Source organism: Ambystoma mexicanum, chromosome 5q, assembly GCF_040938575.1.
Source record: "Ambystoma mexicanum isolate Mex_15411 chromosome 5q, UKY_AmexF1_1, whole genome shotgun sequence".
NCBI lineage: Eukaryota > Metazoa > Chordata > Amphibia > Caudata > Ambystomatidae > Ambystoma > Ambystoma mexicanum.
The window spans coordinates 1,252,551,429-1,252,575,903 of NC_090933.1; the positions used below are offsets into that span (position 1 = coordinate 1,252,551,429).

General features: G+C 44.4%; 1 protein-coding gene and 1 long non-coding RNA gene across 2 annotated transcripts in view; one reads left to right on the top strand and one right to left on the bottom strand.

The window, feature by feature from the left end:
- Positions 1-3,129, bottom strand: part of LOC138497984 (uncharacterized) — a 613,371-nt gene extending 610,242 nt beyond the window's left edge. Inside the window, exon 1 of the long non-coding RNA XR_011278680.1 lies at positions 2,747-3,129. This is a non-coding gene — a long non-coding RNA (uncharacterized lncRNA). The remainder of the gene's footprint in view (positions 1-2,746) is intronic.
- LOC138497983 (1-phosphatidylinositol 4,5-bisphosphate phosphodiesterase gamma-1-like) overlaps positions 1-24,475 on the top strand; it is a 738,955-nt gene that overhangs the window by 572,068 nt on the left and 142,412 nt on the right. Inside the window, exon 19 of the mRNA XM_069621756.1 lies at positions 23,066-23,185. Coding sequence (XP_069477857.1) covers positions 23,066-23,185 — 120 coding nt within the window. The remainder of the gene's footprint in view (positions 1-23,065; positions 23,186-24,475) is intronic.

Genomic DNA, 24,475 nt, shown 5'->3' on the forward strand with positions numbered 1-24,475 from the left:
GTACAGAGCAGGCAGGAGAAGGGCGAACTTGACAGACTCTGCGCTCAAATTCTGTGCGTGGAGGCCAAATTCAAAATGTGTATAGTCATTCCGTAAACAGCCGCACGGTGGCAGAAGAGCACAAGCATTTGAATGAATGAACGCTATTAACGCGTGCAATCAGTGTCACAGGGAGGTGCTATGTGACCCCGGGTGCCAGCAGGGTTTCAGATGGTCCTTCTGCCGAATTGCAGCTGAAGCAGTTGATTTTGTCTTCTGCTCTTCGCTCTTCATTGTTCTAGCCCTGCTCTTTATTCCGTTCTTGGGTGTCATTGTCAGGTCTGGTTCGCTTTGCAAATGCAGTGGATTTAAATGTAAGAAATGTATGGGGCTCATTATAAGTTGGCCGGAGTGGAATGACCATGCCGGTATTAGCGTGTACAGGCAGGTTTCCTACAAGTCTGGTAATACTGGCGCCTGTAATACAGGCAAACTCCCCTATGGAGTCCTATGACTCCATGAAATGTCAACCGGCACTCGTAATCCAGTGGACATTCCACCGGGCCGAGTGCCGCTACCGCTAATACAGTTTGCGGTATCCTGGCTGATTTACCGCCAGGATACCAGCAAACTTGTTATGAGCCCCTATGTCTCTCTTAGTGAAAGGCTTGCATTGTTACAACTGCACACGTCACTCTAAAGTGAAGTGTGCTTTTGATACTTTGTATCCTTGTCATTTGTTTCTGTAACAGATTTTTGGTTACTTTTACAATGTGCCTAGGATGAGCTGGTGGCAGCGGATATTTTTCTATTTTTGTAATGCCTTTTACTAGTGCGCTTTTGCAATTACTGCAAAGAGCTACTAAAGGTGGCTAGCACCCAAAGACGGCTGCGTCACAAGGTTTTTGCTCATCTTTTGGTCATAATGTTCTTTGGCCTTCTTCCTGCCTTCTGAGGTCAGGAAATGCCATATATGGAAGGCCCTTTCCCAGGGGAAGCTGCTGATTTTGTGAGCCAAGGGATGGTCTGAGTGTGTGTCTGTCTGGTCCCAGTCCACATCCTGGTGCCTGAATGTCTGTTTCTGGGCAGATTGTGTGACCAGTGGCTATCCGTGATGATTGGATAGCCACTGCTGTATGAATGGTGCAGATGCTTACCATTGGTGGAGCGGGCGAGCTTCCAGTCCCAATCCTGGATAAAAGAAGGATGTCTGCAGGCATTCTCCAGATCATGAGAGCCAAGACCCCTACCAAGAGTAAGACCCCGGTGAGCAAGAGTAAGACCCCGGTGAGGACCAGCGGACGACTCCTGTATCCGACCACCACCAACTCCAGCGAGGTCCTGGTGAAGCCTTCTCCCCTGCCTGATCTCAAGAAGACCCTTGTCAGTGCTTTGCCGCTGAACTAGTGAGAACACCCAGTTTCAACACCTGTTTGAGAATCTGTGCCCTCTGAGCCTTCAGAAGTGTCCCTGGACCAACTGGTGGACTAACCAACTCCCTTGGGCTACTTCGCTGCAGCCGCTGCCATTCTGAGTGCATTCATGGAACTTGGAAAATCTTCAACTTGTTGAACAAGACGCCTGTTCCTGCATTTGCACCCTTTTGCATCAACGGAAGCAGTGCAGGGCCTGCTCCTTTGTTCGTCTCTGGAAGATCGCCTGTCTCGGCCTGACCGCGGTGACTCCCGTTGCAATCCATCTTCTCTGCATCCTAGTGGTATACTGAAGTCGGCCTGCTCTGTAGAAGACGCATTCTTATGGGTGTTCTGTAGGAAGGTGTCTAGAACCGATTCCTAAGCACAGGGACCAACCAAAACTAAATTTGGAACTAAAAAGTCACTTCTGCGCATGTGACTTCTGAGTCTTCCTTGACTGGACCAAGCACAGAGAACTGCTTCTCCAATGGATTCTGAAACCTCAGCAGTGGTCTCTGGAGAAATCAGAGTATGCGGGGAGTGGGGGGGGGGGGGTTATTTTCCACAGGGGTACATGGGCAGAAAGTCCTGTCCGGAACTATGCTTTCCTGACTTTGTTTGGTGGAGGCCTGGTTGAGGATTCCTTCCTAGGCCTATCCTAGTGACTGGGATTGAGTTTGTTTACTTGCTTGAACTTTACTTACCTTTTTGACTTAATCAACCTACCTATGAAGTATAACTTTGGAACTGGTTACTTTAGGGCACAACGCCCCAAACTATCCTACGTTTGGACTTTATAAGAGCCCAGAATCTGTTCTATGATTATCCTGAAGTGGTCTTTCTATTTCTAATGCATCTGAGTAATAACCTGTGTTTCAATTGTCACTGAATCAAATACTGTTCTATTTTTCCTAAAGGTGAATGTACATATCTGTTTTATTAGTGTTGGTGTGGAAATATTTGACTAAAGGTTTTACTTGCTTAGTGTGTATTTTAAAATACATGTATATTTTCATAGTTACCCGTCTGACTCAAAATATTGGTGTTGCTCTGCGTGGACTCACTGTAGCCCGAGACCACTCTCACAGCCCTCCCGAGACTAGGCCGTGACACTCTGCTACTTACCTTGATTGGGTTTGGCTAACTTCTCATGTCTTCCCTGTTCACCATGATACCATGATAGTATGGTGTTATATAGTGGTTATTGCTGCTATGAATGTTTGAAGGAGTCAGTTGGAGAGGGACGGAAGGAGGACTGGTGTTATTTTGAAGCTGGGGGCTTGTTGTACCCACTTTCTGCTGAGATAACTCCCTAATAAATTCTTACACAACAATGCAGGAGTGTGGCATACCTTATAATAGTGGCGACGAGCTGGTTAAGCCCCTAGGGTCCACTGGTCGTTTTGGACCACACGCAGCTGGTTTATCAGTGTCCGCGTGCAGAGGAATCCATGCTGTGACAGTCCCCACCGTCCATGCAGCCCATGCCCGCTGATTCAGCTGGAACATCGGGGCCAGGAAGAGCAGAGGAAGCGGAAGGACTGGAGCTGCAGCCTCTGATCCACTGGGGACATGCTGGTTGGCACTCTCGACTATCTGCCGAGGGGTAGGAGCAGCATCCTAGAGGGTGGCGGCGTCACTGGTGGCGAGATGAACCAGCCTGAAAACCCTCTATTGCAGGCTCTCCGTTGCCTGGCAACGACTCACTGAGGAACCGGGAGCCAAAGGCAGTGAAAACGTCCCACGGTCAGAGAAAATGACCTTTCGATGTACCCCGCTGCTCAGACGACATGCCGGCATTCCGTTGCTCAGCAACGCCTTCCGAAGCGTTGCCAAGTACCAGCAAGAATTCCAGAGATATGTTGCCTTGGGACCCATTGATGGTGGAAGAGGAAGGAGAAGGTATGTTATAGTGATGATGGATCTGTACGCCAAGTGGGTACAAATGAAAATGGTTTATTTAGCAGATATGCAGCCAGTAATAGGATTTCTTGATGGTGTATTCCAGAGGGAGGGATAGCCGAGGAAATTGTTAAATGATAATGGTGTGCAGCTCACTTCTAGGATGATGGAGGCATTCTTAGAGGGGGTTTATTTATTTTATTTATTTATTTTTGAATTTATAGCAGCGCACAAAGCCTGTGGGCATCGAGGCGCTAGTTATAAGAGGTGAGGAAAGTCAGAGGATACAGAGGTTAATGGAATAAGTAGGTTTTGAGTTTTTTTTCTGAACGACAGATAGGACTGGTCAGATCAAAGGCAGAGTGGTAAATTGTTCCAAAGGGTGGCAGTGCAGGCTGAGAAGCTGGATCCATCTGCCTTCTTCCAGAGGAATCTTGGCCGGGCAAGGCAATGGCTGTGTGATGAACATAACGGTCTGGCAGGTGAATGTCTGTTAAGTCGCCGTGCCATGTAAAGCGGTGTGTCGTTAGAGAGTCAGCGGTGTGAGATGGACAGGATTTTCAATTATATCCTTTCCCTGACAGGGTGCCAGTGGGCTGATCTGCTGGCATCTGGGATATGGCCATGCTTCCTTAAGTCCAGTATGGCATGGAGAGCGTTATTCTGTACAATTTGAAGTTATTTTTGGTCGGGACACAGCAGAGGCCGATACAGTAGTCTAATTTAGTGCCATTGTGGGCTCAAGAGACTGCAAGGCGGTTTGCTCGCATGGATGAGCTTAGTGGCGCAGGCTGAGGTGGATGCAATGTGGTTGACCTGATGCGACATGCTAAGGGTAGCATCTAGGTAGACCCCCCCCAGAGTTTTGACGGTTGGTACAACAGGGATGGCAACATAGATGGTGCGAGTGTTGATAGTGAAGGAGTTATAGGCAATGTCAAGTTTCGCAAGGCGAGCAGGGGTTCCAACCAGGAGAATCTCTGTCTTTGTCGTTCAGACAGAGGAAGTGAGCAGCCATCCAGGCTAGGATTCTTTCATAAATGGCGTTGACAGTGAGGCTATCCTGGCTAGTCACCGGGTTGGAACTGTGCACCACAAAACTACTTTGTACCATCCTGAGACCAATGGAACCATGGAAAGGTTAAATCACACGCTAATGCAAGGTATCAGGATGACTGTGGTGGCAGAAGTGGGGCGGGAGGAATTGGTGAGAAAAAGAGTATCAGCATACAGGATGGCACTGCATTCTACCACTGGTCTGATACCGTTTGAGGTACTGAGAATGAAAACCCTTAGGAAATATTTGAAAAGAAAATGGAAGGCATGATAGGTATGATCAGTTGAGGAATGTTAGGATGTGTGAAGTGTCCAAGGTAAAACATTTATGTGTGAGACATCCCAGAGTGGTGAGGAAGGATAAAAAGAGGTATGGGAGTCCACAGAAGGTTAGGAAGGTACTTCATGATGTGGTAGTGATGGAGGATGGCAATGTGTGGAACAAATCGATAGTTGTAAGAAGTGGGGTGAGATAGTACTCTTACTCATATTGAAAGGAGTTTGTTGTGTGCGTGCAAAAAGGGAGAGGTGTGTAATATAGTGGCAAGTTGTTGCAATGCAAGGCAAAGCCCTTGCATTGCCTGCTCTTACAAACATGTGTATAGTTAATAGTAGTTCTATGTTCAAAATGGAATGGGAATTGGAGAAGGAATGTTTGAAAGAGTCAGTTGGAGAGGGAAGGAAGGTGGGTGGGTGGGGTTGTGAAGCTGGGTACTTGTTGTACCCACTTTCTGTTGAGGTAACTCCCTAATAATTTCTCACACAACAATGCAGGAGTGTGGCCTACCTTATAACAAATGGTATCCCACAATCAGCCCCCCGGGTGGATTTTGGAAATCCATTTTAAGAATGCCTCTCGGTTGAAAATAATCTCTCACAACAGAGGAGTACCTTCTTGTTAGCGAAGTGTTGGGCTTGGGGGCTACTGGTGCTGTGGGCACTGGATATCAGAAACTGACATGGATTTGTGGATGAGACTAATTATAGCAAGTGGCAGATGGGAAAAATACTATATTTTTTGTGTGGGTGGGTCAGAGAAGATGAACCTTGGCTGACTGCGCTGAAGCTAATTCAAAGTGATGAGAAGTTGCACAAACTCCAAGAAAATAAGACACTTCTCTGATTTGTTTCTTATATGCAAGTAAAAATTATCAAAGATAATCAAACTTGTTCTACTTCCGATTCAATTTTCTGCCACCTACAGAACGCTTCCTGGATTGTTATAACATGGTACCCACCAGAGAGCCTCTGGCAGATGCCTACCTCTTCTAGCAGTATTGAAGCTAAGTTTCTAGAGACTCTGTTTATGATAATGTCCCTGCAAAAATGTCGCCATGCAAAGAAATCGCTGATAAATTGCCATTATTTGCAGAGACATTTGTACATGGAACATGCGGGGGGACACCCACGGAACCCCCAAAACCTTTTTTTTTTTTTCTTCAAGGGGGGTCGGGGGTCTCCCCCGACAACCCGCTCCCCCTGTCCCTAAATATATAATGTTGCCACAAACCTTTCCCGGCGACATTATGTACGCGACCATATATATAGGGACATTATTACCTGATACCGTTTAAAGGTGGCAGACACACTCTACATTCCTCGTACCTTTACATTGGCGGCTTGACCGACTATTTCTGGGAATGTTATGACACGCACCAAGTGCAAGGCTTGTGCAATAGATTATACCATCCTGATTTACATTGGCTCTGTTCAGAGGGGCGAAAGCATTTTTCCATTATGTTTACACAAGCTCCCTTTACAGGCAAGAATACCCCACTGACTGACTTCTCGAGATAGCTGGAATTTAAGGAATAGTCTCTATTGTACGTTTTGCTTTTAATCCATTTATTTTAACCATATTTAATTAAATGTTTCCTTTTACATCATTATCTCTTGGGCATAAACAATCGTAGGCTGTGGCTCTGGGCCTCATCACGAGTTGGGCGGTATCCCGATTGGGATACCGCCCAACTGTATTTGCTTTACCGCCCACCAGTCCGGTGCTATCAGCTCCGGATCAAGGGTTGGGCAGTAATGGGTAATGGGAAGTTTCATCGCAATTACCGCTGGCGGTAATTGCGCCAAAGTCAGCATTTTCCCGGCACATTTACCCCCAGTTTAGAGCAATTAGTTTGGCGGTATTACCTCAAAACACTTAACCAGGTCGTAAGGCGTCATTCCTCATCACTTGAGAAGAGAGCTCTCTGCAACTGACCTATGTGGTAGGCCGCTTTGATACCAGGCCACCTGCCTTTGTATGTAGGATGTCTGGGTGACAAATCTTGGTCCCCCAATCCTTCCATGTCAGGGGAAGGCCATTTCCCTTATTGCCCCTAGGCTGGAAGAAGTCAGAATGCGGGTAGCTGTTTTGCAGTTTCTTGGGAAGCGTAGTAAAGCAGTGGTGATGCGGGACAGGCTCCTGCACCTTTCTAGGCAGCAAAAAGGCTCAGGCTCTCCCCGGTCTGTAGGTTCTCCAAACCACCAAGCCACTCTGCCCGTTGTCCAGAGTTGCAGTCTTCCATAAGGTTGTGTTACCCTCATCTTTACTTCCTGACTTGTTGACTTGCCCTGAGCTGCCAGCATGAGCCCCTATGGAGCCACTACGAAGGTAACCTTAATGGGATCCCCTGAAGCAGCTCCACTTCTTGCACCTCTGCTACGAGTTGCAGGCACCCTAGAGTAGAATAGGGTGGCATGAGTGGTCTTGACTGACGAGTCAGAGTGCATCCTCTTGGGATCCCACAAAGCTGGGCCCTCCAGACTGTTGTTCGTAACAGACAGTTGTGTCAGCACAATTAGCACCGGCTGTGCTGCTTGTGTCATACGGCACAATCCTTACTCTTCAATTGAAGCCCTTTCCTTTTCTTTATTAACATTTTGCGGTTGCACACCTGGCTTTGCCCTAGACAAGAGAAAAATGTTGGTATGTGCCAACGGTGGCGACCCTTGGCAAGGGCTTGTTTCTCACATCAAGGGCGACCTGACCATCAAAATGGATGGTGTTATGGGTTATGTATCGTGCATATATTTGTCTCTGAGTTCTTGTGGCAGGCTGTCTTCCCCAATGACTGGTCCCTGGGCACTCCCAAGCTGCCCCTAACAATGTGCAGCTATAGACTACAGCATTGCTATAACAGTGCCCAATAGGTGGTCCATTTCCTCTATTGCATGTCTGTGATTTTGATTTTGTTGTTGTCTGAGCTTCGTTATAATAGTTCTGAAATTGTTTAGGGGCGTATTAGTAACTGAGAAACCATAAGAGGACCACACTACTCCAGTTAATATTTTTAACTTAGCTGTATAAACTTGCCAACAGTCTTGTGTGAGAAACCTGAAGGTGTCTCACCCGCTAGTTCCCGGGAATCTGTCATCCATGTGGCCAGGACTCGGCCATCGCTTTTGGATCCAGTTCTTGGGGGTGGACCAGTGGGGGAGGACCACCTGTGTGAGGGGTCTTCGGGGAGTGGAAGTGGGACACCGGATGGTGAAACACAGTATCCCCTTCCTTGTAACACCATTACCCCATCCTACCAGGTAGAATACTTAGAAACTCAACCCCCCCTTTTCCAACATGAACACTTTCTCACAGACAGCTCACTGTGAGAGAAAACGGACTAACACCCGAGCCATATACCTGACATGTCCCAATATGATGGTCAGGCAATTACTGATCATTGCAAACACCTGACTTCCATTGCACTTCCCCACACGGATAAAAGGCGGAGCACGAAAGCACACTCTGGGCAAGGTAAAGCACACAAGGAAGCAGCAGTTCCAAGATGGCAGTTTAATACAAGGTGAAAGACAGCAAGACCGAAGAGGGAAGTGCCCTTGACCTTTTCAACGAAAGACTGTTACTTTCAAGAGCCTTCAAAAATCGGAAAAGGAAGACCAGGAACCAAGGCTGAAGAATCTTGCCATGTGTGTCGGAGGTACCCGGGGCTCTCCTGCGTCGATAGTCAAGGTGGAGAGAATCGTTTGCCGCCTTGGTACTCTCCTTGGCTCCTACAAAAAAGCAGCACCAGTGAAGTCAGCACAGGCAGTGAGTTGGGGAGACTGATACCAGACCGGTCTGTGTTGAAACCAAGGTTGCAAGCTGCAACATTGTATAGTGAAAACTGAAGAGAACAGTGTATGAAGCCTATGTGCCAAGCGACGCAAACATATTTAAACAGCAGATGAGTGATTGAACTTTGAAGCCAAGATACGATACCATAGACAGAGTGGTCCGGTACCACGTGGGTGCTCATTCACAAGTCTCTGTTAGGTATCCAGCTGAAAGGTGGAAAATGGGAAAAGTTATAAAGAATTGTGAAATCGAAGTGGTCCTGCAACGTGTCACGCAAAACCCTATGCACATTCGAAAGTCTTCGATAATTGATGAAAAAGTATATGAAGTTGATCTGAGCCTGACTGAGGGGGATTTGAGATCTGAGCCCAGCTGAGGGGGATTTAGGAACCAAGCCTAGCTGAGGGGGATCCAGGGTGAACCGTGAGTCACCAGAGAAAGAATTTCTTCAGAGAAATTGGATGCATAAATAATTTACGAACATTGTGTTGAGAGGGTCTGAGCCCGGCTGAGGGGGATCCGAGGTGAATAATGAATCGCCTAAGAAATTGAGTACTTGTGAAAATCTGAAAGAAGAAAAGAACTTATCGTTTATTTGTCACATCAGGCCCTCTGAATGAAGAGGCTTTGAAAGACAAAGAGACTTAGGCACAGAAGGCACTGATGCTAATGATTGAATTGTATCCTCGTGCTAGAGAAGCCAGAGACTGTGCTAAGCTCGAGTGTGACGTCTTATACCGTGCTGAAAATGCGGGGAAGGGAGAAAATCCTGATATATCATTTTGTGAACACTTCTTTCTTTTTCATAACATTGTTTCCCACACTATTTCTATTTAGAGGGAAGCATTGGCAATAGGTTTATTAGTATAGGCCCTTTTGTTTTGATAAGACACCCCTAGAACTGCGGTATAATTATTTTATGGACGTAGCTTGCTCCCATCTGTAGATTTAGGATTTGATAGGCGTTTTTCAACCCCTTTTTAAGTTCAATAAGCACCCTTGAACTGTGGTCACTTGTGTCTGTCTTACTGTTGATACCATGCCTTCCTTACACTTGGTACACATTAAATCGAAGGTGTTGAGTAAACACTCATTACAACCAGGGCACTGTTTATGTTGGGTAAAAGTAGGAATCTTAGCATGTCTGAGAATCGAAAGCCAACTCAACTAACTTGGCTACAGGGAAGGTTGTGAATACCCCCTTTTCCCACAAGGCCGGGTTAGTTATCCTCCTGTGGATAAAATTGCATTTTATGTGGCGCTTCATGCTGGCTTCTGCCCACTTCTAAGCTGGGTTGGTAGAGATGTACAGTTAGTCCACACAGATAACCGAAGAAAACACAGTACACCGATATGATTTACTGAAAAATGGATGGTCAAATTACATACACAAACTCCATTTGGTAAAAATAATTACTATAAGTCTAACATTACACATAGCAATAAACACAGGACATGTGAAAACCAGTAATGATCAGTAAGGAATTAACCCACTCCTAACACTAAGATGTAAGTCGACTGTCCGGGGACAGACACAATGCGAATAGGGGAGAAACAGGGTAGACAGACAGAGCAGAATAATGGATGCATACACTATTCAGAGCCCCTTGTGCCAACAAAAAATTTAGTGAAGTTTTAATCCGCTTGGACATATTATACATAATAAAAATGAACACCTTACAGTAAAGGTAGGACCTAGAGTGGAAAAAAGGGGAAGACGCTTATGAACATACTCTTGTGAACCCACAATTTAGAATACATTTAGACTGATAGTACCAACTGTTAGAAGAAACCTGTGCAGTTCCCTTAGGGACCACGGCAAAAAGTTTAAGACTACAGGAGTAAGCAGTAAACCCAATTGGTAGCAGTCTGTACCACCCAGATTTACCTGGTAGCTGTGGCTGAGCAGTCAGACTTCTCTCAAGAAGTGTTAGGCAGTATATGGGGCATACACAATAGGGCCAACAACACAGTAGAACAAGCAAACACTGACCAGAGCTTTGGTATTGAAAGTATAGAGTTATTTATTTAAAACACACTTCGTAAAAATACACTCGCACTAATATGTCAAGCAAGTTCAAAACGCAGTCACTGAAATTATATACACCTCCCTGATTAATTATTCGACAAGTCTTAGAGAAAACACCCCACTTATTATCAAAACAGAGGTGAGCGCTTAACTAAGATGGCACGCCAATAATTTGGTTAAAAAGGGAGAGAAAAGGCAGAGTATGGAAATAAAACAGTACCAACACTTTTAAGTAACCACAGGTAGTTAGAAAGGCAGGATCTACTGTAGAGCAAAAAGTTCATAGGCCAGGCCCACTCTTGGAGAGAGCAAGGCGGAATGTGCCTAAGATCACACAGTAAGAATGCACTTTAAAAGTCTTTGCAGATAGTTCAAAAAGGAGTTGGATCAGTTCAGAAAAGTTAGTTAATAGGTCTGGAGGCCAACCCAGTTGGAGAGTCAAGGATTTACGGGACACCTTGAACAGTCCGTTGAAAGGGAGGCCAGGCGGGACACAGTACCTTAAAGTGGTGAGAAAACTCCAGCAGGAGCAGTTGTTCCTGGCAGCGGGTGCAAGTCATGGCTTTGTCCAGGGGAAGAGAGGATCTCGACGTGGAGGAAAGCTGAAGGTCGTTGCACTGCCAGGGAAGAAACCAGCCGCGGAGTTCTCGTTTAAAAGGTGCAACCCTTTTATTCGTGGTCAGTGGTGAGCGTGGCTATCCGGCTGCCGGGTGCTTGGCATGGGCAATTCGACCACGAGACGTCCTGAAAAGCGAATAAGGCGAACTGGTTTACCCCACCAGCTCAAAGGAAGAAGACTCTCCTGGGGGAAGATCCTCTCTGCCGTTGGGAAGTGGTGAGTTTGGTTCAGCAGGGCTCCACCAGTGGTGTCGTCGTTGCAGGTCGGCTCAGCTTCTCCCTCTTCGGGTTCTTTAGGTCCTGTGGCGACTTCTGAAGTTCCAGTCCCAAAGCCCTGCTTTTATGCAGAAAACCCCCATTCATCATTCCTAGCTGTCACTCAAACATGCTATGTAGCCAGCCGGGCAGATCACCACTGGGCCAATCACACAAGAGTGTGACTTGAGTTGCCGAGGCAACTCAGTCCAGGGTGCCTAAACCCCCTCCAACACACCCTGTGGTACCCAGACAGAGTGGCACCACTGTGGAGGGCTTCTGTGCAGAAGCCCGCCAAAAGTGGGACAAAGGGCTCAACTTCAGGTTAGAGTTACAGAGGCGAACACAAACGCCATTTTAAAACCGAGTTCTGGCAAAAAGACCCAACCGTGAATTTAATATTAAAAAAATAAAGCGGCGATATCTTTAACATTGCACCAAAAAGTGGTGCGTTTACAATCAATGGGAAAATCCCATAGTAAATATTCCAAAGGAATATATTGCGTGGTAACCACTGCCACCAGCCAGAAACTCGACAAGGGGGGACTGCACATTGCCCCCTCGCAAAACAGACCCAGGGGCAATCTAATTACCCCTGTCCAGTACTTCCACAATATGATGGTTTGTACTGGTTCTGTTAATAATTTGAGACTAGTAAAGTCAATGGTGACTTTACATGCCCTGGGAGACAGTAGTCAGTCCCAGGGTATGGAGTCTATGTTTGGGAGTCACTATGACATCCCTGTGTCCCTGCACGGAGGGTGCTGTGTAACACACATAGTAAAAACACATGAAACCCTATGGAGTAAAAGACCCCATAGCCCATAAAACACATACAAAGTCAAAGGACATCCTCAAATCATGTCTAAGAGTGGGATAGAAAGAGTCTCACTCTTAGCAGGAGAAAGAAATAAACCCCAAAAATCCAGCAAAGCTGCCGGGGGACTCATTAGGTTTGGGAAATTAGCCTTTACAGAGAATTCTCCATAACACCAACACATTACAGGTGTAGCGAGAATAAGTACAATAATACTTTGTGGCCAGGCATTTCCTATAAGCAGAAGTGTAATACAAGACTTTAAAAAATACATATAAAATCAGTGGCACAAGCTAAAATTCCAGTATTTGGATTAAAACTCCAAGGATACTAGGAGGACTCAGGACAAATGTCCATAGCCATGGAAATACCTAAAAAGTCACGTTAGGAGAATTCCAGGTAAGTTTCAAAATTCCCTATAGGAATGAACAGTACTAAATCAATAGACCCAGCCGTGGTTAATTTGAAAAAGAAAGGTAAGTACCAGTTCTACCACACTGATGCACGGGAGACAGCAACCAACCCCAAGGGATATCAGGGAGTCCCTCTTGAAGGAGGCACGACCTTTGCAGGACTAATAACTAAGACTTCCAGTGTCAGGTTTGATACCCAGCATCCTCAGCCCAGCAAGATTTTGGCCAATAGAAGTCTACGTCAAAACATGGTTGAAGTGAACTAGTCGAAACCTTTGACCTCGAACCGTTGGCAGTAAGCATCTTGAATAACCCACCAACCGGATGTATGTACTATCAGTCGTAGTTCCCGAAAAACTGGATGAGAAAGGATGAAACAAACCAGTGAGTACTGCTCTTCTTTTTCAGGTGCGGTTTGCAGGTTTCGGACTCCCAGTGACTTGAATCCCAGACTAACCATGAACCAGATGGCCGAAAAGAAGAAGAATCAGTCTTCCTAGGAGTAGAACCCACCAACTAGAAGTTGAATCTACATAAGAGGTGTCTCCTAGAAGACAAAGGATCCCACCCATGCAGATTTCAACAGTATGGACAACCAAGGAGGGCAGCCAGCCAGTAGAAAGTAGTCCCAAACAAACAGGAGAGCTGTGGTATTGCGGTCGCAATACTCTTTTAGGCGACAGCAGCTTCCTACACCAAGGGGGATGACCATGGTAGTGAAACAAAGAAGATGGTGGTAAAACAGCCCATAGAGGACCAGGGGGAGGAAGAGGACATCCCAGGAGGTATGTACAGCCGACAAAAAGCAAAACTGTAGCTAAAGCACAGATATACACAAGGACAGCCAGTATGGTAAAACCTGGTGTCAGAATTCAGCAGCAGCCTTTTGGTGCCAGAATCGTCCCGCAGGTTACAGCCTTCCAAAGGGAGGGATTAGCGTCCCCCATAGATATACTCCCCTTTAAATACCGTTGTCCAGTAACTTTGTGGAAGTGTGACACGATAAGCCTTAGTTTGGTAAACTTAGGTACTGACTAGGTAGAACAACAGCAAAGTGTATATTACTGGCTGTTGTTTATTGTTTCCCCAGGTCAAGAATTGTGTGGCGTAGTTTTTTACTGTATTATTTGAACATCACTTAGAGTGAGGTGTTGAATAGTGTTGAACCAACCATAGAGGAAGTGAGATGGTTTAAGGGTACAGATGGTCCCCCTGATGAAGTTCTGAAGCATTGTGTCGAACTAAATTGTGGAGAACGAAACATGTTGGGCAATTAAGGGTAATGTGAGTTAATGACAAAACATGAAAAACAGTATATATTGAGTTGGAACTCACCCCAGGGTAGCGCTGAATGGGGTAAGAATGTACTGAACAGATGGTATACTTTACATGTGGTATTCCTTAGCAAAAGGGAACCCGGGAGCTACTGACCATTGTGTTTCTTGAGACATAGTGATGTCCTTTAAAGTACTGTACATGATTTAGCTTTGTATAGGCAGGATGTCACAGGGTTGAGCACAACACAGGTTGTTTTATGTATGGTAATTGTTTTTTATGAGAAATATTGTAAAAGGTTTTTAGGAATTTTTTCAATTTTAAAACATTTTTTTAGATGGTAACACGATGAATTGTGATTTATATGAAATAAAATTGTGAATTATATTTTTTTGCAGTGATGGTTGTTTTGTGGTGACCTAGTACCTATTTGCTAAAAGTACTAGGTAGATATGACCTGGGGAGTACACGAAGGGATAACAGGTAGACTGATTTTTTGTCAAAGGATTGTCCAGAATTTGTTCTTAAGAGCCTGGTCATCACGTCGTTAAATGGCTCTACGTCTCTGTGTGGTTGTAGTGGAAGAAGAGGACTTCCCAGGAAGTATGTACAGCAGACAAAAAGCAAAACTGTAGCTAAAGCACAGATATACACAAGGACAGGCAGTATGGTAAAACCTGGTGTCAGAATTCAGCAGCAGCCTTTTGGTGCCAGAAACGTCCCGCAGGTTACAGCCTTCCAAAGGGAGAGATTAGCGTCCCCCATAGATATACTTGCACTCTCTCATAGGTTGACCTAAGCCAGCCATCCAATAACACACTAGGGCTGACAAAGGTTCTGGCAGCCTGCCAATCGGGTTGGTACAAGACCTGCCAAGCTTTCAGGTTCTCCCCACAGGAAGTGTTAGGTCTGTTTTAGGGCCAGCGGCTGGTCTAGACCAGTCCAAACCACTATGGAGGGTGCAGGACTGGGCTCAGAGTGAACCAATGTGTGCACAGCGTTCCTTTTAGGCCTGCTAGAAAGACCCCACAAACAAAATAGCCAACAGTCGGACTTAAACTATTTGTTTTGTAAAAATTGGTACCTCAATGGCTACCAAAAAGGTAAATTGGACTACTGATTCTGTACATCGGCTTGCATGCCTGGTGAAGCCAAAAGTAAATAGCAGCTACCAACAATCTACACTAGGGCCAAAATGGGGTGCTGTTAGTATGGATTTTCAGAACTGGCCCTGTTTGAGAGTTCGAAGAGGCCGCCCTAGTTGATGAGCAGGGTAATCTGCACTTAGGTCTGGCCAAAGTGCAGACTGAGCAGAAAGGCAGACTTCAGGAGCTATGGAGAAGGTGTAATAGTACTGTTAGTAGTAACAAGTGAGTCACACCAGTGCCTGTGTGGCTGATGCTCTGTGCACACTTTTATGCATCTAATCAATGCAGAACTTATTCATCTGTGTTTACCACATGTATGGTTTAATAAAATGATAATATAAATTAGAATAGTTCACAAGTTGTGTTCAACAAAATAACATTCTAATGGTCCATACCCTACTTCGTAGTGATTTACAACATTTTACAAGAAATAATAATGCAGTGCTTTCACAATTTCATGACATACAACAAAGTTTTTTTTTAATTCATATGATTCTGTCACAAGTCTAAAAGTCATTTTTTTGTCTATATCAACATGAAGATGTTTTTTCTGGTATATCAACTTGTCTCTTGTGCTACGACGCATATCGGGCATATGCGCCCTACATCAGGTATGGACAAGTTCTTTAGATTTCTGTGAATTCAAAATGAAAATGTATATTTTACTCTGTTGGACCTTTAAATTATTTCTGTTATTTTTTCTGTAGGTCCTGTAATTAAAACTGAAAGACTCTAACCTGTGGGACTGAAGGATCAAGCAGTCTTGCTTAGTCCTGATAGACTCAATTCCAGTTGTCTGGCGAATTTGGTGTTCTCACATATTAACAGTCCGATCTGTAAACAAGTCATAGTTGCTTAGCATGAGCATGTTTGTCGCTGCAGGGCTAGAATTGGGATCAGTCGCTAAAGTGTAGCGCTGTATCCCAATTAATTTCAAATCGTACACATAGGCCCTCATTCCAACCCAGGTGGTAAGTTCCCTACTTTACCACCATGGTGTAAACTCCGTTTACACCATGGTGGATGGCGGATTTACCGCCCCATTCCAAGGTGAGTGGGGCAGTAAATCCCCAACCCCCATTTACCCTTCCCCATTCCCATTTTTGCCCCATAGGGCATAATGGGAGTGGGGAAGGCGCTAATTACGGCACCGTAAATTACGGTGCCGTAATTAGCGCCAAGGACGCTTAGCGCCAAGGACGCTTAGCGCCTTGGTACTTAACGCCTGCTAAAAGCAGGCGTTAAGGTGGAAATCAGGCGTTACGGGTTAACGGCGCCGACGGCGCCATTAAACCCTTAACGCCTGGGTTGGAATGAGGGCCATATTCTTTACTTCGGGTCATGTTTGTACTCACCTCAATGGTAGGATTCGGGATTTGAATTATGCTGGTCGTTGTTTTTTTTTATTTTTTTTTACTTGAAGCCATCATGACTGATTCCGGGGGGAGATAAGTCGTTATTAGTCCTTCATAGGTAGTCCCTCCTTATTCTTACATCAAGACATTTACATCTGTTCTCACAACTTCTATTTTGTTTGTTCTGGTGTTTACCACTTCTCGTGTTTGAGCTGTGCTATGCCCATGTCTTTTTTGCTGCATTTAGTGAATTAACAATCCTGTAATGGCCCGGTCTACGAAACAGTATTAATTTCTATGCCTATGTTTTTATGTGCATCATGCGTTCAGCCGTGCTCTCCCTGTGTCATTGCCACAGCTTTTATATTGTTAAAGCGTCCTCTCAGTGACCTGATTCACAATACAATGTTAATTATTTGATCTCTGATTCTTATCTGTATCATGCATTCTGCATTGTGTCGATTATTCAGAATCTTACTTACTACCGGCTTTCTTTTTCAATGCGTGGAGTTCCTCGTTCCGCGTTGTCTTTAGCCTTGTTGCAGCCGTTACTGTGGTAACCAGGTAGTATACCGGCTTGCTCGGATGTAAGTATCAATTAGAAAAAGGACTTGTTATGATTTGCTGTGCGCCATTTTAGAACGGTGTAGATTCAATACTGGTAAACCTTGTGGTTGTTATAGATTGCTGTTGAAACATATCTATATTAGATATATCTTACGGTGGTGGACGCACACTGAATTCCAAGGATGTGTTTATAAACTGATATATATAATTTTTGACTTTTCGATATTTCTACCTTGCCTCAATGATTTCTGTGTTGTAGTGGGGATCAGGTGGCTTCTATTGTTGCTGTTTGTCCTAGATGAAGTCTCTGTATCTCCAAAGATGAATAAAACTCGATTAGCTTGCAGTGTTATTCGATTTATTGATTTTCTATAAAAAGCAGTTTAAGTCCCAATCCACGTTCATCCCATTGGGGGACATGGTATTAAGACGATCGATCCAGGAATGTTCCTGTTGAAAAAGCAAACTGTTTATGTTCCCACCTCTTCTCAGTATATTCACTTGCTCTAAGATAATGAATCTTATTTGAGTGATTGTGTGTTTATGACGTTTGGAATGTTGTGCCACTGGTGATTTTTCTGATAACATACGTATGTTGGATTTATGTTCTGACCACCTGGTTTTGGCTTTCCGGGTGGTCTGACCCACATAGTACAGGTCACAAGGACATCTTACCCCATAGATAACATTTCTGGAATCACAAGTAGATGAGTGGTAGTGGTTGGTTTTGTATCCTTTGTGTGGATGATTGATGCTATTTCCTTTGATTAGATTATTACAATTGTTGCAGTTGTGACACAGCACGGTACCCCTACATTTTTCTTTTGCTTCTTTCTTTGTTGAAAATTCTGCTTTAATGAGATGCTTTCTAATTGATTTGCTTTTGTTATAGGCAAATATAGGTGGTTCTGGGAATAGTTTCCACATCATTGGGTCCAGTGTAAGCGTATTCCAATTTTTCTTGATTGTTTTCTGTATTTTAGGACTTTGCTGGGAATATGTGGTCACATATACCAGTTTTTCACCTTGTTCTTTGGTTTTAGAATCAAGTGCATCACATCTTCTGATGTTTCCCACCCTTTCTGCTCCTGCATTATAATGGCTTGTTGGTACCCTCTTTTCTGGGAATTTCTTCTTTAATTCCTCACTTTTCTGGATGTATTATTCTTGTTCTGAAATGATCCGTCTGTACCGAAGGAATTGACTAAATGGAATACTCTCTATAGTTTTCCTCGGATGAAAACTGTTTGCATGTAGTACACTATTCCTATCTGTTTTCTTGGTGAATACAGTGATTTCCAGTTTTCCAGCTTTCATATATACTTCTACATCGAGGAATTCTAATGATTTCCTACTGATTTTAGATGTAAGTTGAATCCTCGGTGCCATTGTATTCAGGTGCCGGAAAAATTCTGTCCAATTTTCTTCTGGTCCATTCCAGATCCCAAATAAATCATCAATAAATCTCACCAGAAATTTCAGGTGTTTGGTCCATTTTGTGTCACTGAAGATGTGTTTCTCCTCGAGATAAGCCATGTATGTATTTGCATAGCTAGGGGCCATGGCGGCCCCCATCGAAGTTCCAGATGCCTGAATGAAGTACCTGTCTTCAAACATGAAGAAGTTGTTTTGTAGTACTGTTTTTAGTAATTTCAAGATGAATAACTCATCCGCTTTGCAGTTTGTTGTTGGAGATATTAACAGCCACTCCATGGCTTTGAGACCACCTTCATGGGTTATGTTGGTATACAGACTCACCACGTCCATGGTGAATAGAATGTTGTTTGCTTCATCAATTTTGAAGTTCTTTAGTTTGTTCAAAAAAATCATTTGTGTCCTTGATATATGTTTTAAAGTTGTGGGTTAATGGTTGAATTGCTCAATCTATATATTGAGCCAATGGTTCTAGCAGGCTATTGTTAGCTGTAATTATCAGTCTGCCTAATGGATTAATCAAGTTCTTGTGTACCTTTGGCAGTATGTATATTATCGGAATGGAGGGATGTGTATTAGTTAGGACATTTTTGGTGTGATGGCTGATTAATTCATCTGCTTCTGCTTCTTTCAATACAGATTTAATAATCTGACGTATTTTCTCTGTCGGGGTTTCAAAGATTTCTAAATAGGTATTTTCATCTGACAATTGTCTCTCTATTTCCACTTTATATTGTATGGTATTCATTAATACAAGGGCTCCTCCCTTGTCTGCTGGTTTTATGGCAATATTTGGGTTCTTCCATAGTTTATCCAATGCCTGTTGTTCTCTCTTGATGAAATTAGATTTGGTTCTTTTTTTTAAAATTAAGCTTTTCAAGATCTTTGAGCACCTGTTTCTGGAAGACTTCCAATAATGGATTTTGAATTGGTAGAAATGTGCTTTTTGGTTTCATTTCTAGGGTTCGGAGCTGCCCCAGAACACTAATGAACAGCCACTGGCCCACATCTGCCCAAAAACATACTTCCTCTAGCTGGAATGTGAATTGGGACATGACATTCCCTTTTCCCATATCAGGGCTGGCTGCACACACCTCTACTTTACTCCAGAACTCCAAGCTAGAGCCCACAAAGTGCATAACGTATATGGCATTTCCTGACCTGAGAAGGCAGGAAGAATGCCAAAGAACAAGACGACCAAAGGGCAGGGCAAAAAAGACATGGCACTCAGAAGGACACTATGCAGTAAAAAATAAACATGGATAAGTGTGATGAAAAAACTGTAGAACTTCAACCGCTACCACCAGCCCATCTTGGACACATCAAAAAGGTAACAAAAATGGTACTACTGAAAAAGAAAAAGGAATACAAAGTACCCCCCGTATGACTTTATTGCATGTGTGCACAGAGGCCCCATACAATGGTAACCATAAGGGCTGAATATTGTTCCCAAAATAGGTGAGTTGATGAAGGTTAGTAAAGCAATAAGGGCCTCAGTACGAGTCGGACAGTTTTCCGGCGGTAAATCTGCCGGAATACTGCCTAACTGAAATACCGTTACCGCCACTTGGTCCGGCGGACTTGGGCCTGTTCGCGTGGTGCACCTCCAGAGCCTCGCAGGGCCCAGGCCCCCCACGCCCCTGCCAGTCCTGCACTTGCCTCTGGCCCTCACTCTGCCTTGCACTTGCACTCGGAATACGTTCCATGAGAGTGGCACCCACCCTACACTTAACCCTGGCCCTTGCTGGACTGGGTGCACTTGTCTCTGCCCCCTCCCTCGCACTTCTGTCTGCTCACTTACACGACCTTGCTGCACTTGGCTTAGCATGTTTGTCTGTCATGTTCTCCTCTATCTCCCCTGCCTTCTGGCTCCCCTCCCATAGGTCAACCAACCTTTTTGTCTTATGTTCCTCCCCCCGTGCTAGTTATTGCTGTTAGATCATTCAGAATCTTCAAGGCATAAGAATGACGTTGATATCCCCTTGCTCCCTTCCCGCCTTGAAGTGCTTTGAAGGACTTCACTTGTGTATAAGGGCTATACAAATAAACAATTACAATTACTGCCGGATTACAAGTGGCGGTGTAAATCCCCATTTTTATGATTCCACAGGACTCTATGGGGCTTTTTTGGCAGAATTACTGCTGCGGTAATTCCGCCGATGTTGCTGATTTTTCGTCAGTGAGTTGGAGGATTTACCTCCAGCATTTTGCTGGAGGTAAATCCTTTACTCCAGGGTCATACTAGTAGTATGGCGGACCCGGAATAGTGCCAGCAATTTCCATTACTGCCAATTTTATTCCTGCTCAGACATACTTGTAATGAGGCCCTAAGACTTTTCCTACCACTAAATGTCAGTACAGGGTACAAGCCATAGACAACAGCTTGGATTCTATTGAATTCAATAGAAGGACAGTTGCAAAAAGAATATCTTTCCTAGAAGGTGCTTAGGAAGCACCCTTGTCCTAGGAGCTATGTGGGCTACCTTAGGCGCATATACTAGAAAAGAATTGTATTGGCAGGGAGATTTCAGTAGAAGCCCCTGTGTCCCAAAAAGGGAAAGCAGAACCCACACAAATGCAAGTATGCCCTAACACATTACTTCAGTCTTACCAGCTAATTTAGGCAACTTGTTTCAACTATTTTAAACGATTTTTCTTTTTTTTCAACTTTTCAGCTTGCAAAAGCCACAGTTGATCAAGAGCAGATTAAACACTTTCACTAATTCAGTGGTATCACAGCAGTCGCATTACTATTCAATTTCAAGTTGAGTCTCGTGTCGCCTACAAGTAATTTGTTATTGGGCATTGAAGTCATGAACGACTACGTTTTTGCTAATGCCTGTAAGGGTCTGACTCTCTATGGCCCAAGCGCCCAGATACCTCAGGGTTAGGTGCGCTCTACAAATAATAAACTAAACTAAACTACCGCAGGATGGTCTCTAACATTTGGCTCTCCAGGCATTTTGAACCACAACTCTCATCAACGCAGGCAGCAGAGCCAATGGTTAGGCATCATGGGAGTTGTAGTCCAAAGCATTGAGAGAGGCTTAGGTTGCTGACCTGCTTCAAGGGTAATCCAACAAGGTGGTGCTTTTTGTGTTCAGAACAGTGGCTGATTTGATTGCTCGCAGAACAGGGCAGAAGATTGAAACACAAGTTTTGTATGCAGCCACAGATTTAAACTACAATGAATGACGGTGAGCATCAGAGCTATTGTGCCTTCGCGGAAGCTGCTTTTGAGGCGGTTTTTATTCCCTGAAGGTCAGGGCTGCTCATTAGTGACCATCTCAGGGGGTTTGCTTGGCACGATGACTAAGAAAAAAGTCAAATGGAGACCTACTGCAGAGCAGGTATTAATTCCACTGAAGCGCCAGGCATAGACCATATAGCACTCGAGAACCACTTTATTTTGAAAAAAAAGTCTGACTCTCTACAGCAGGACTCCTTGGGAGTGGGAAGCCTGAGGCACCTGAGATAACAACGGTGCCGGTTCTTCAGTGACAAACATGCCGGTAGAGGCCGGAACTACCGGCAGACTTGCAGTGACTTGATCCGGGAAAGGTGCCGGTAACTTGTTAACAGCACCTTTATTACAAGACCGGGTCACTTGTAATCATGTCTTTGAGCCTCATTACAACCATGGCGGTAGCCGTGCCGGTAAAACAGGCACGGCTGCCGCCGGAGTTGCATTCTTTTCAGCGCAATTACCGGGTCATTATGGCCCATAGGGCTCAAATGGGAATGGGGAAGCCAGATGCACAGGCACCGTTACCAACGCTGTGCTCGCGGGTGCCTTTCATTCCGCCAGGACTGACTTGGCGGAATGAAAGGCACCCGCGGGCACAACTAGGTACCGGTAAGCTTAATGGTACCGTTGTATCCGGACCGACAAACTCGTAATGAGGCCCTTTGTCTTGATCCTTGTACACATTGGCTGTGAAAAAGCATAGGTAAAGACATGAAACACACGCCACCTTCCCACTCTAGTCACAACTTGCAAATGACAGCAGTGTGCTAGGGATTCCTTCACTAACTATCATCCACATAATGACTTTCCAATAAACACTGAGCGCCTGATGTCGAGTTTGGTGGTCGAGGTAATACATGCAGTAATTACTGCATGCAGTAATTAGAAATCTGCATGAAATATTGTGGACTCCAAAATGAGGAATAACATAAGGATTTGCCTGACTCGAAATCTTGCAAACCCTTAACATTTCTGCATATTTACTACAGGTGCTACAGAGAGCCTTATACAACATATACCTTACAGGCCCACAAGATCTTGTAACACCTTGCGCCTTATATGTCCTACAGCAAGACGAGTAAGGGGGAGCGGACACTTTTTCCCTGTTCAAGCGCCACTTGCTTGGAACAACCTACCTGTTGATCTGCATAAAGAAGGGGACTTGTTTACCTTTCAAGAATGCTTAAATACCTCCTTGTTTGATTAAACTGCCTTGCTCTTTATGATATTGTGTCCCGTTTTGTGATATGCCTATGGTGTTAGTGTGCACCAGGCTGTCTGTGGGCTTTGGCGCGTAATAAATAAATAAAATATAATAAATAAGCGTATTACCATTTAGCTGCATTTTTGCAGAGGAAATATCCTGCCCTACTCCTAATCATGTACAACATCTTTTCTTTTCCCTTTTTTCGAACATGTGAAGCTAACTTCTAACCAAAAACCACACCTTTATCTTAACCGTTTTTGTTTTAATTCCTGGTCACAGATGGTACCACGCCAACCTGACGCGACTCCAGGCTGAGCACATGCTGATGAGAGTGCCTCGGGATGGTGCCTTTCTCATCCGAAAGCGAAGCGAGACCAACTCATATGCCATTTCCTTCAGGTAAACAAAGTGGGATTATGGATTTAGGAAATGAAAAGGTTTGGGAGATATGTGCAGTGCTTCTGTGAAATCATTGTTTCAATGTATTCAAGACTAGAAAAAAACATGAAGATTTCTACAACAGTAGCAAGGATGTCAATGATCCCCATAGATTTCTCTCCACTTAAAATATCACTTTCAAATCTTCATATTCCTAGAATGTCTCTCGTGGTCTCACTGCGCCCAGATTGGGATGTTTTCAGGTCCGGGTTACTAATGTGTTCTTCTTTTTCTTCTCAAGCTTGACAAAAACAGGGCAGGATTACTTTACCTGATTATTTATTATTTACATCCATTTTCATTGTCCTGGAAGTCGTTTACCCCCAATATGCCAAGCATGGAAGTATTCTAAGTTCCCAAACTAAATGAATTATGCACATTTGTATGCATAGACTTTTATGACCCCCTGTCCAAAAAAGTTAACTAAATCGTTGCTGTAGTGATAAAGAAACTTGTCAGGGTAAGTTCATAAGTTTATTTATTGAGGGCCCGCACACAAGCCCAACACCAGCCACTACCGATCACCATCAGCCCCAACTGCCAACTATCAGACACCCCACTCCCCACGTTCCATACTCGTGTTCCATGATGCCTGGCGCGGGAGCACCATGTAACAGAGATTGCAACACATCTCCCTTTCAACAGAAAAAGAGCAATAACATTGGTAAATACATTTGGAAGAATGTTAATTAAAAAAACAAAATCTTGGAACTTGTTGGGACATCCAACATTTCACCAGAGATGATATGTTGTCCCTTGTCTAACTTCACACGCATCCTCAGGTAAACTCATATCAGTTTCATAGTCATCCAGCCTCGTACAAATATCATGATAGCTTTCACTGTCAACCTTTCCTTACACATGTTCGATCACACGTACCCTCTCACATCCGTGCGGGCTTGCCACACTCCAGTCTGAAATCTCATTCTCCTTGCTGCTACACTTCTCTTCTTCCATCTTCCAACTTGTGTTCAACTTGACAACCCTCTCTTTGTTCCAACAGCCATTCCTGCCCACTTTCACAGCACTAGGACTAGCTTCTGGGACAACATCCGGTTTGAAATATTGGGAATCACCCTTAGTTACCGTAAAAAGGTTTTTTTAACTGGCACATCTCCCACTCAAACATCATTCCCTTCGACACACATCCACCTGTCATAACCAACCTTGTTCTTTAACTGTGTGTCCAAAACCTTCATCTGAACACTCTCCAAATCCACTGGATGCATACTCTCACCCAACAATCGACCC